This window comes from Chrysochloris asiatica, unplaced genomic scaffold, assembly GCF_000296735.1.
Source record: "Chrysochloris asiatica unplaced genomic scaffold, ChrAsi1.0 scaffold00098, whole genome shotgun sequence".
In the NCBI taxonomy this organism is placed as follows: domain Eukaryota; kingdom Metazoa; phylum Chordata; class Mammalia; order Afrosoricida; family Chrysochloridae; genus Chrysochloris; species Chrysochloris asiatica.
Genome location: NW_006408616.1, coordinates 9009999 through 9023907, shown reverse-complemented (window position 1 = coordinate 9023907; position 13909 = coordinate 9009999). Strand labels below are relative to the sequence as shown.

The 13909-nt window shown below is 38.4% G+C and overlaps 1 protein-coding gene across 1 annotated transcript in view; it reads right to left on the bottom strand.

Annotated features, from left to right (window-relative positions):
- Positions 1-13909, bottom strand: part of MRPS35 (mitochondrial ribosomal protein S35) — a 54036-nt gene that overhangs the window by 36648 nt on the left and 3479 nt on the right. Inside the window, exons 2-4 of the mRNA XM_006866967.1 lie at positions 10128-10180; positions 6254-6421; positions 2420-2480 (exon numbers count right to left, since the gene is read on the bottom strand). Of these exons, the coding sequence (XP_006867029.1) occupies positions 2420-2480; positions 6254-6421; positions 10128-10180 (282 nt within the window). The remainder of the gene's footprint in view (positions 1-2419; positions 2481-6253; positions 6422-10127; positions 10181-13909) is intronic.

Below are 13909 nucleotides of genomic sequence, written 5' to 3'. Positions count from 1 at the left end.
TGTTAAAGCATCCTCCCTATAGTCCTGATCTTGCTCCATCGGATTTTCACCTGTTTGGTCCCTGAAAGCAGCCCTTGGAGGATGAAGATTCACCTCTGATGAAGAAGTGAAGACAACAGTGCCTAAGTGGCTCACAGCTCAGCCTAAAACATTTTGAAATAAGGGAATATAAAAGTTGCTGACAGATGGGCAGAGTGTATTGAACAGCGAGGAGATTATGTTGAAAAGTGTTTTCTAAAAGTTGATTAAATTCTGCAGCTGGAGTGCAATACATTTGTATTCACCCTTATACATTTCAAAGACAGCGGGAACTATGGCAATGAAACAATATACGATAGGATGAATGTAAAACTAATGTTCTCCCATGTAAACTATCACATAATTCACAATAAAACATTAAAAAAAAATTTAATGAGGTTGAATTTCATCTCCATCATGGACTAATTCCAGCATTTTGCACTTTAAGATGCAACATTGCCAAAAGAGAGGCTAGTTTGGGTAATTTTATAAGCTTTGGGGTTAACACTGAATCTTTTTCTCTTTTTTAACTTTGGATAAGTCATTTCAATCACCCAAAAATAATCGTTAGTTTTCAAATTAAATTACCTAATTACATGTCTTAAAAAACAAAGCCAACTAGAAAGTATATTATAAACTGCCATTAGCCTTCATTTATCAGATAGGTAATTGACTAGACTTTGGAATATCTCAGTTTTTACTTAACTTCTGTCACTGATTATTAAAGTTTTGGTAAATTACCGAATTTTCCTGTGCTTCAGATTTTCCGTTTGTAAATTAGATATAAAATCTGAACTGACCTACTTTGAAAATTGAGAATATGTGAAAAGCCTTTGAGTTATTCTGAAGATGTTATCTAAATCCAAAAGCTGATAGGTTACAAACAAAATTAAGAAATTTTTTAAATGCACATTTATGTATTAATACATGCAATGCTACTCTTTTGAATGTACTGTATGAAAGGTTTTCATTTCAAAATTAAGAGTTTAGAAATATTTCATAAAACAAACAAGTTTCTAGACTGGAAACAGATTTTAATATTTAAAAAGTAGGAAAATGGAATTTATCATAGTATAATGTATTTATTAACTAACTTTATAAAAGATCAAATATGATACATGATTTGTGACAAATAGAATTTAAAAAATTAATTTGAAGTGATGGTCAATGTTAGTTCGATTCCAGATATATAAAAATCATATTCATTTGTATCTGACAGAAAAATTCTATAAATATTTTCTTCTGTCTTTTTAATGTATGTGTTTTCTATAATTCATGAATAAGTTCCTAGTGCACTGGACTGCAAGGTGGGTGGTTCAAGCTCACTAGCTGCTCCTTGGAAAACCTATACAGTGTCGCTATGAGTGAAGGCCAACTCAACGGCACTTAACAACAAAAGCGAGGGTTATTTGGTTCTATTTATTACATCACCTGGAAGAACGGTCTACAAAGATGACACTTTGAGAAGTAAGGTGTGCTTGACCCAAACAATAATATTTTTTAATTGCCTCATGCATGCAAAACTGAACAGTAAATAAGGAAGACTAAATAATTGGTGCCACTAAATTGTCCTGTTGGCAAAGAATATTGAATATGCCACTGACTATCTGATGTGGCACTACAGGATAAGCATTGGACTGCTAACTGTACAGTCAGTGGTTGAAACCAACCAGCCACTCCTCAGAAACTGTATACAGGGTCATTATGAGTAAGAACCAACTTGCTAGCACTTACCAACCACCACCACCACCACCAAAAGAATGAAAAATCTGTCTTAGAAAAAGTATAGCCAGAATGTTCCTTAGAAGTGAGGATGGTGAGACTTTGTCTCATGTTCTCTGGACACGTTATTAGGTGGAACCAGTCTCTGGAGAAGGGCATTGTATTAGGTAAAGTAGAGGAATCAGTGAAAAAGAGGAAGATCCTCAACAAGGCGGACTGACACAGTGGTTGCAATAATGGACTCAAACATAAGCAGTGCTTGTGAGGATGGCGCAGGACCAGGCAATGTTTCAGCTGTACACAGGTTACATAGATGACGCGATGGTCAGAACTGAATTGACAGTACTAGGAGTCCTGGTGTGGTGCTATGGGCTAATGTGTCAGACTGCAAAGCCGTCTGAACTGCAAGGTCGGTGGTTCAAGCTCACCAGCTATGGGTCGGAATAGACTCAACAGTACTTAGCAACAACAATAACAAAAGAGTGGTCTGTAAAAACAAAATATGAGGTTTGACATCTAACAATTCACTGAACAGAATTTTTTAAATCTTTCTTTAAAAAGTACGAGGTAGAAATAACTCAGAATATAAGGCTAAGATTTTTATATGTCAGTCTGAGAAATGAAATCCCTGATTTTCTGTTCAAAATAAACAACTACTTACTGGAAAACAACCACTTACCCTTGAGAGCCGCACAGTGCTTTTTAATTGCTACAGGAGTCAAATGCAAAAAATTGGGGATCTGAAATAAAGAAATTTAAAGCATGAAACAACCAAATGTTTTAAACATGAAAAAGATAATTTTCTCAAAAAAGTAAATCATAGGTCCAACAAACATTATAATAAAACCTGATAGCTTATATGTCACAGATGTTGCATATTCAAGAAATAAATTCATTATAATAAAGAGCACCTTATGAAGGAGCCCTTGATGACACAGTGGTTCAACACTTGGCTGTGAACTAAAAAATAGACGGTTCCAAGGGAGAAAAATGTGGCAGCCTGTTTCTGTAAAAATTACAGCCTCAGAAATTCTCTGGGGCTGTTCTACCCTATTCTAAAGGATCGTTACTATGACTTGGAATCAACTCAACTATGAGTAGCTTATGACAAAAATGATGTTGGAAAAATAAACGAATGAACATCACTTTATAACTATTCTTTGTTATTAGCGCCAGAGAGTCTGTTACGACTCATAGTGACTCTGCATAGGGTTACCAAGGCTTGTAAATCATGCTGGAGCAGAAATTCTCATCTTTTTCCTGCAGAGTTATGGGAATACTTTATAGTATTCTTTCTAATATTAGCACTACAGGTGTACATACGTGTTTCCCTTACAAAACTGAAAGTACTTAATGAGAGATTTCATTATTTGTGGTTGTTAAGTGCAACAACTGAGTCACTTCCGACTCATAGTGACCCTGTATAGTTTCCAAGGAGCAGCTGTTCAGTTTGAACTGCTGATCTTGTGGTTCAGAGTCTAGTTAGTGCTGATGCTACAGCACCACACCATTATTATGTAATCATTATTTAATCATCCCCAAATCTCTACAACACATAAAATCTGGAGCATTTTTACTTTATGCTTAATAAACATTTTCTAATTTGAATGAGTAAATAAATAAAGTTTGTGAGAAGTTGGAAACATTTTTATGATGATTCATTCAGAGGCCACATAATCATTCTTAGGGTGCATGAAATTTCTAAAATGATCAGCAATTTGAAGTCCTTCAAATAAATAATTAGTATCATTAATATATCTTTTAAGCATCTAAAGAGAACATTTAACTTAGAGAGACTCATTTGGAAAGAAAATTCTGCTTCTAGATATAAAGAAATTAAAGCTGGCAGACTGTAACAATAAATGTAAAAAACATTCTACCTTTCTAGAACATTTTAAAATATCTCTTTTAAAAGTGGACCCCTCACCTCCCAATTCTCAACCTATACTAGGCTATTTCACTTTTCTCAGTACCATTGGTTGTTGTGCTGTTAAGGGACTTCCAAGTCGGTTCCGACTCAAAGTGATCCTGTATAGGTGAATTTGAACCACTGACCTTGTAGCTCAAGCCAACATTTTGGTCCAGTGCTTTATCCCACAATGCCACTCCAGGACTTTGAATTCAACCCAAGGAAATCTTTCAACTTGGAGAAAAATCATCTCTCAATGTCTCACATCTGCTAAGACTTTGCAGTGCAGCAGCAAAAATGTGTAATATATAATAAAAGTTAGATGCAAAAAATAAACTTTCTTGTACCCTCCTCCTACCCTCACACCAATTCCTATTCTAAAGTACACCCACTGTTTGTGCTGTCAATATTGTATCATACGCTTAATTGGAAACCTGTATCGAAAAGACTGAAACTGAATCTTTATCACAAAACCAGAACGAAATAAAATGAGTAATTACGCATATCTAATAAATACAGAAAAAAATGCCCCAAAATGAAACCACTACCATCAAGTCAACACTGACTCCTAGTAACCCTATAGGAAAGAGTACTACTACTGCTCCTGTGTTGTTGTTAGGTGCCATCAAGTTGGTACCGACTCATAGCAAACTTATGCACAGCAGAATGAAACACTGCCCGATCCTGGCCCAACCTCACTACTGTTGCCACACTTGAGTCCATCGATGCTGCCACTTGGCCAGCATCACTGGGGGGTCTTCCTCTTATTCTCTGACCCACCACCTTACCAAACATGACATCCTTCTCCAGGGACTGATCCCTCCTGACAATATGTCCAAAGTATGAGAGACAAAATTCAGCCATCTTGGCCTCCAAGGAGCACTCTAGCTGCACTTCTTCCAAAACGGATCTGTTGGTTCTTTAGGCAGCCCATAGCACTTTCAATACTCTCCTCCAACACCATAACTCAAAAGCATCAATTCTTCTACAGTCTTCCTTATTTACTGTGCAGCTTTCACATGCATATGAGGTTATTGAAAATACCATGGCTTGGGTCAGGTGCACCTTAGTCCTCAAGCTGACATCTTTGCTCTTCAACACTTTAAAAAGGTCTTGTGCAGCAGATTTGCCTAATGCAATACATCATTTGATTTCTTGACTGCTGCTTCCATGAGTGTTGATAGTTGATCCAAGAAGAATGAAGTCCTTGACAACTTCAATCTTTTCTCCATTGATAAGAATGTTGTTTATTGGTCCAGTGGTGAGGATTTTTGTTTTCTTTACATTGAGATGTAATCCATACCAAAGGCTATGCTCTTTGATCTTCATCAGTAAATGTTTTAAGTCCTCTTCACTTTCAGCAAACAAGGTTGTATCATCTGCATATCGCAGCTAGTTAATGAGTCTTTCCTCCAATCCTGATGCCACATTTTCCTTCATAGAACCCAGCTTCTCGGATTATGTGCTCAGCATACAGGTTGAATAGGTTTGGTAAAAGAATACAACCTTGTCACACACTTATTTTAATTTTAAACCATTCAGTGTTTCCATGTTCTGCTCAAACAACTGCCTCTTGGTCCATGTACAGATTCCTCATGAGCACAATTAAGTATCCTGGAATTTTCATATTTTGCAATGTTGTCCATTGTTTGTCATGATCGACACATTGTGTAGTCAATAAAGCACATCTTTCTGATATTCTCTTTCAGCCAAGATGCATCAGACATCAGCAATGATATCCCTCGTTCCATGGCCTCTTCTGAATCCAGCTTGAACCTCTGGAAGTTCTCTGTCAATGTATGCTTGCAGCCATTTCTGCATTACCTTTAGTAAAATTTGACTTGCATGGGATAGCAAATATACTGTCCAATGATTTCCACATTCCATTGGATCACTTCTCTTTGAAATGGACACAAATACGGATCTCTTCCAATCAGTCAGCCAGACAGGTGTCTTCCAAATTTCTTGGCAGAGTTGAGTGAGTGCCTCCTGTGCCGCCTCACTTTTTTGAAAGATTTCAGTTTTTATTCCATCAATTCTTGGTGCCTTATTCTTTGCTAATTCCTTCTATGCACCTTGGACTTCCTCCTTCAGGATCATTGGCTCTTGATCATATGCTATCTCTTGAGATTGTTGATCATTCACCATTTCCTTTCGGTACAGTGCCTCTGTGTGTTCCTTCCATTTTCTCTTGATGCTTTCTTCATCATTCAATAATTTTCCCAGACTTCTCCTTAGGGTTTCTGAAACTTTAAATCTTTCTGGAACTGATAGCTTCATCTTTCTACCCCCCCCAAGCGGCCAGTAGGTTTGAACCACCAACCTTGTGGTCAGCAGCCCAACACTTCCCGCTATATCACTAGGGTTCCTTATAGAAAAGATACAGTTGAAAATACAAAAAGAATCAGAGCAATTAATTATACTCTTAAATGCCTAGGATTCTTTTAGTTTAACTTAAAATATAACATACGTTACATAGAAAATTCAATTAAAATATGATATGCTAGTATAGACTGATCTATACAATGTAATAGGGATAAAGGATGACAATGCTTATTTGAGAATGTTATAAGTCTTAGCCAATGAACTGGCAACTTTTCTTACCTTTAAAAGTTCTAGATTTCCTTCCTTTGCCATGGGCACTCCCCTTTTTACTGGATAACCCATTCGAACCGGAAGGGGCACTGTAGAGGGTTTAAATGGTGCAGCAACAGGATAAACACTAGGCCAGTCTTGGTCAACAGCCATCTTCTCTGTCCGAGGAGGTAGTGCCTAAGGAACATAAAATAGTTTCATATTTGAAATCATAGCAAGTTCTTTAATTTAAAAATTTTAAAAGATGCAATTAAGAGTAATATAAGCAAAGCTATAGGCAACATAAATGTTGACAGTCATAAAACTGCTGTTTAAATGGAAAAAAACCCAAAATTCTTTGTATCACTTACTCAAACATATAGCAAGGATCCTCATATCATATTTCTTTCCCTAAAAACTTTTATTTACCTGATGTTAAGTGCCGTTGAGTCGGTTCCAAATCACAGAGATCCTGCATAGGGTTTCCGAACTGCCAACCTTGAGGATAGTAGTCCATTGCTTATCCTACAGTTCCACACCAAGACTCTTATCTTATTAGGCCATAACAAGTTTTTGACAATTTATTAGAGAGTGAGAAAGCAATACATTTTGAAATAATTTTTAAAACTTCTCTAATTGAAATCAATACACAAGGTGATAATGAGAGTTTGCAAATAAGGAATAGTGAAAACAAAGGATAAAAATTTGGAAATATAAGTGGAGCACAGGGTAGGGAATAGACACAGGATAGTCTGGGTGCTGGGGAAGGGGCGATACACAAGAAGGGGGAAGGGAGTGGAAGAACAAGGCGGATGAGAGAATAATTAGACAGGTTTGCATGGGCTAAGTGGGACAGAGGTAAAGAATGATGTACACACACCCTTGGAACAACAGGGCTCTGGGATACAGGGATTGAGGCACAGTTGGAATGGGCAAAAGCGGGGAAACAATGTTAAGATGCTTGGCTGTCTTTTGAATCTTGGTTTCCCTTGCATAACATTATAAAATAGACACTTGAGGGGGAGAAAAAGGAATAGCCAGAAATATCACCATAGAAAGCTTTTAAGTCCGTCTTGCCTATAACTAAGTGGAATACCTAAAATGGGGCAACAACGTGCCCAGTGAAGGAGGCTTCCTATGGAGCCTCTGCATTACATTAAGACCATAGGAGGATTCCTGAACCCCATCCAGAATCTTCTGAGGTGGGACATTTCCACCTGAAAGGACAAGCAGACCAGCCTGGAGCGGCTAAAAGAACAGTAGATACTTCTTGAAAGAAAGACCAATAGGAAAAATACAAAACAATAACAGCAGTCCAACTGACTACCACAAGAACAAGCAGGCTGCTCACCCAGGAGACATCAAGGCAAGTGGTTGGGCCCCCTCAGGGCAAATCCCCTTCCAAGACTAAGACTCAATGGGAATACACGAGCAGACATGCTTGCTGACTGGTGACCACATTGATCACCGATAAGGGGAAATGAGGGAAAAATAGCAATGAAGCTACGAACTAAGCCCTACAATGTTCAATAGACTCCTGTGAACCTGGGTGGAGACCTGGTTGGCCAGCAATATCGCAAGACCTAGGGACTCCTGGGCCCAGAGTCAGTGACACAGCCACAGAGGACTAGAGTGGAGAATGAAGCGTCCAGCTGATAAGAAGAGAGGGCATATGCACAAAAACACCCACACTTGCAGATAATATCCACTTGACCTGGCTTCAATGGCTGGATGATCAGAACTCAACTAGAAGAAGAAGAGGTAAAAAAGAGTAATCTGATACAATTTGATGAACCTGACCTACATCTATAGATGTAGTAGCTCAAAAGAGGAAACAAATCTTTTCCACCCCCTCAATACATATGGTAGACAGGGATGGGCAACTTAGACACTGGCTACCCAAAATAAGGGACCTACAAAGGCAAAAAGTGACTGGCTTACAAGCTTTCAAGAGAGAGCCTAGATCCAGAGGGTGTGGAGGAAGATAGAATCTCCACTGAGTAGTGCCCAATCTGTCTGGGCAGGACTGATGAAAGGAGATGGGGATAGCACTCATGTGGCACAATAGTGAATAACTGTTACCAGGACTGACTGTGAGGGTTGGAAATGTAAAGGTAGATGTTTTGTAGCAAAAGGAGGGGAGTGGTTGACTTTGCTGTCCAGGAGCTGAGGTCCCTGGGACCATCAAAGGAGAAGAACGGAGTGCGGGACCCTACCCAAAGAAACAGTCACACCAGAGATGGAGGCAGAGATGATGACGTGGAGAGATGGAGTGGCTGGAGACTCTAGACCCAGAGAGGGAGAGGGGCTTTGTGCTGACAACCACGAGTCAGGCTTACAGGGTATACCCTTTGGTTAGTTGATGATGCATGGAGGGGATTGTAACCATGGCAATGAAATGATTTACGACAGAATGAATGTAAAGCTAATGTTCTCCCATGTAAACTACCACAAAATTGACAGTAAAACATTAAAAGAAATTTGGAAATATATACATTAGGGTTCAACTAAATTAATTATACATAAGAAATTAAGTATCTTCTACGAACACAGAACAGCTACTTGAAGCTTAGTCAATCTCATTAACACATACTTAAAATTAAAAAAAAAAAAAAAGAAGCGGATGGCCAAGATGAATCCTGGTGTGACACTGTAAAATGAGTACTGGACTGCTAACCAAAAGGCTGGTGGTTCAAACCCACCAGTTGCCCCTTAGAAACCCTATAGAGGATTCACTATGAGTCAGAACTGACTCAGTACTTAACAACAAAGAAGCCCATCTAAGCTTCAGTGTAGCCCACCATCAGACAGTGTAGCTAGAGTGGGAGAAAAGCATAGAACAATACTTGAAATCAAAAGACCAGGCTTACTGGTCTAACAGAGACTGGTGTAGAACACATCCCCACCCACCCATCCCCACCCCGACTATGGCCCTTTGTTATTCTTCAAGCTCGGGACTGAACTTACTCCATGTGGCCAAACTTTCAGCCAAACAACAGACAGGTTTATAAGGTAAACAATAATACCAGTGAGGTACACACTCCTAGAACAATCAACCACACAAGATCAAAAGGGCAGAATTTGCCCAGGGATAAGTTCAGAAGACAGGAAGGGATAGATAAGAAGGATGAAGGGAAATAATAAACACAAGGAGGAAGCAGGAAGAGTATTATCACACTGTGGGGATTGTAGTCAATGCCATGATACAGAATGAGTATGAACTGCAGAATGAAAAATCAATTTGCTCTGTAAATTTTCACTCAAATTACAATTTCAAAAAAGAGAGAGAAAAACTATGGGCAAGATATTAGGGGTGACAAAAAATGAACACCACCAATAACCAAAAAAGCGGACACTGTAGCATATATCCTGGAGGCACGTAATACAGTATCTCTATGACAATGACTGTTTTATGGGCTACAGTGATTTGGTACCATTTCACTTCTAACTAGTATGACTTTGCTTTGATTCCATGCTCATCAACTCGCTTTACAACACGAACCTTCCATTAGAGATGCCCACAAAGTGACACTAGATTGGTGTGACTGATGCACATATCCCAGGCTGCATGACTGTTACAAGTGTAATCAAAAAGAATTCTGTATTCTTGCTTAAATGTGTGTCTCATCCTGCATGTATGCTTCACATTAAAGACTGAGACACTATTAAGAGAGTATATAGTACATTAAAAGGAGCTCTGGTAGCGTAGCGGTTACGAATCGGGCTACAAACCGCAAGGTCAGCGGTTTGAAACTACCAGCTGCTCCGCGGGAGAAAGAGGAGGCTTTCTGCTCCCGTGAAGATTTACAGCCTCGGAAACCCTGTTCAGGGTCGCTATGGGTCAGAACCGACTCGACGGCACTTAACAACAACAACAACATAGTACATTATATTAATCATTTACCTTTCTTCTCATCAGCCTTTCATTTCTGGGTGTTCTCATGTTTTCTGTTGTACCTACAAAATAAAAAAAAATAGTTATGTAGAGAATTTTAAAATGTAAAGTTGTTCAAACTCAATCATGATCTCATAATTCTAACACATTTAAGGTATTCAGCAACATAAAAATGAAACAATAACCTATTTTTTGTTAAGTTTATGGGCTAAAAGTATACTAATAAATACCAAAAGTAAGAAATACTTACGAAAAAACTATAGTTACTTGAATATAATGTTTATTGTGATTGCTGATATACTGAACTCATCACGTAAAGAAATATTTACAGTAATATTAAGGTTCAGAGAAAACAAAGTCTCTAAAGTGAAGCTGGATACACACGTAAACATGTGGAATTTTTAAGCATATTAAGTTGGAAATGTTCTGATTATAAATATACTTGCTCATATTTAGATTTTTCTGTTCTTTATAATCCTTCTGAGCCCCACCACAAAAAAGCTTTAGTTTTTCCTTTCCATTGTTTATTAGGACTGCCAGTGCACCAATAACAAAAATGATAGTCATTGCTAATAAACCACATGGCTGACTGTAAAAGATGGCAGATGATTTACATATAGACATTCAAAAATAGTACCTTATACCTCTCTAAATGGAGTCCTGGTGAAGTGGGATAGGTTAAGCACTGTACTGCTAACCATAAGGTCAGCAGTCCACTCCTTGAAAATCCTATATAGGGTTGCCATGCATCAGAACTTACTCGATGGCACTTAACAACAGCCTCTCTAAACAAGTATTTTGCTATACTGAAATAATCACAACTATTTATTGATCACTTCCACATGCCAGACACTGCTATATACTTTCCATCATCTCATCTTATTAAACAGTACAAAATGTAATTACTGTTATTATCCTTAATTTAGAGGTCAATACAGTGAAGCTAAAAGAGATTATGCAACTCTTCCAAGGTCAAATGCTACAAGTACTAACAAAACCCAAATGTATTTGATTCTAGAGCCTGTACTCTTAAATACTGTCCTATACTGTTTCCAATAGAAAAAGCATTATCCTAATAACATCAGGATTGAAGGAAGACTCATTAACAACCTGCAGTATGCAAATGATACAACCCTGCTTGCTGAAAACGAAGAGGACTTAAAATATTTACTGATGAAGATCAAAGACCACAGCCTTCAATATGGGTTGCACCTCAATGTAAAGAAAACAAAAATTCTCACCACTGGATCAATAAACAACATCCATGTAAATCGAGAAAAGATTGAAGGTGTCAAAGACTGCATTTTGCTCCTATCAACCATCAACACTCATGGAAGCAGCAGTCAAGAAACTAAAGGACATATTAAATTAGGCAAATCTGCTGCACAAGACCTCTATAAAGTGTTGAAGAAAAAAGATGTCAGCTTGAGGACTAAGGTGCACCTGACCCAAGCCATCTTATTTTCAATAACTTCATATGCATGCAAAAGCTGGACAGTGATTAAAAAAGGCCACAGTAGAATTGATGCATTTGAGTTACGGTGTTGGAGGAGAATGTTAAAAGTATCATGGACTGCCAAAAGAGCAAACCAATCTGTGTTGGAAGCCAGGACAGCCAGACATCGTCCCTCACACTTCGGACATATTATCAGGAGGGACCAATCTCTGGGGAAGGGTGTCATGTTTGGTAAAGTGAAGGGTCAGAGAAAAAGAGGAAGACCCCCAACAAAATAGATTAGCACAGTGGCAGCAGCAATGGGCTCAAGTAAGACTGGCATAGGACTAGTTAGTGTTTCATTGTGTTGTGCATAGGATTGCCATGAATCGGTACTGACTCAATGGCACCTAACAATAACGTCAGGATGGAGTTCTGGTGTGGTGCTGTAGGATGATCACTGGACTGCTAACTACAAGGTTGACATTTCAAACCCACCAGCCACTTCACACATGATCTTTACCATGATCGCTATGAGCCTGAACTGGCTCTTAATAACAACAACAAGTATCCAGTTTAGTGCAAAAACATCAGTATTGAGGACTTTTACTTACAGTAATGGTGTAATAATAACAATCAGATTTACCTCCAATATGAAATAACTGGGAACAAATGGGCAAAATATATGAAAACAATGGTTTTCGGACACTTGACACAAGTGGTGTAAGAGGAAAGAAAGGAGAAAGGTGATTAAGCTTGCTTCCTGCTGAGTAAGAGAATTTTCATAGCAAAGTCATTAGCAGGGAAAAAAGATCATTTCATAATGATAAAGGATTCAATCCATCAAGAGAACACAACTATCCTAAATGTTTATGCACCTAACAACACAGCTTCCAAATAAATGCAGCAAAAACAGCAGAGCTGCAGGGAGAAACAGGCAATTACAGAATTACACAATGGGATTTAGGAGACTGCAATCATTACATTATTACATGTCGCAGTTCAAATCTGATTTGATCCCAAATTTATAACAAAATCCAAGCTGAAAATCAAAATCAAATGCCTATAAACCATGACTTCTCTCTCTGAAGTTCTGTCCTACCACTTTCCCTTTTGCTCACTTAGCTCCAGCCATAATGGCCATCTTTCAGTAGCTTGATCCTAACCCAAAGCTTGCTCTCATTTCTGAGCTTTTGTACTTGCAGTTCCCTACGCAACAATGCTCTTCCCCCAAATACCTACGTGACTCTGGGATGTGCTAAAATGCCGCCTCTTGAGAGGCCTTTCCTGATTACCCCATCTTCTCCTAACCTTACAGCCCCACATGTCTGTCCGTTTGTCATACTTTGGTGGCCTGTGCATTGCTGTGATGCCACTGGTGTTTTGAATACCAGTAGGGTCACCCGTGATGTGGACAGGTTTCAAAAGAACTTCCAGATGAAGAACATACTAGGAAGAAGGAATAGGCAGTCCATTTCTGAGGGATGAGCCCCTGAAAAGCTTATGAATAGCAGAGAAACACTGGCTGGCATTAGACAGAGGGCTGGAAGAGGAGCTTCTCAGGTTGGAAGACATTTAAAGTATGACTGAGAAAGAGCTGTCCCCTCAAAGTAGAGTCAACCTTAATGACACGGATGCAACTAAGTTTTAAGAACCTTCACGTTTGCTGATGGGCACAACTCAAAATGAGAAGAAACCGCTGCAAACATCCATTAATGATCAAAACATGGAATATACAAAGTATGACTCTAGAAAAATCAGAAGTTGTCAAAAATGAAATGAAATGCATAAAGATTGACATTCTAGGCCTTAGTGAGCTGAAATGGACATTTTGACTAAGACAATCATATGGTTTACTGTGGCAGGAATAACAAATTCAAAGGAATGGTGTTGCATACATTGTCATAAAGAATATTTCAAGGTTTACGTTGAAGTACAATGTTGTCTGTAATAGGTTAATATATCTATATACCCACAAGGAAGACCAGTTAATAAAACTATTATTGAAATTTATGAACCAATCACCAAGGTCATTGATGAAGAAATTGAAAAATTCTACTAACATCTTGGTGTTGCACTGTAGGATAAACACTGGACTGCTAACTGCAACATCGGCAGTTTAAACCCACTAATTGTTCCACGGAAACCTAATGAGTTGGAACCAACTTAACCGCATCTAACAATAACAACCAACTTCTGTAGTGTGAAACTGATAAAAACAGGCAATCAAAATGCATTGTTAGTTCCTAGTGATTGGAATACAATAGTAGGAAACAAAGAGACAGGATCAGTGTTGGAAACTATGGGCTTGATGACAGAAATTAAGCTGGAGAGCTCATGAGAGAATTCTCGGAGA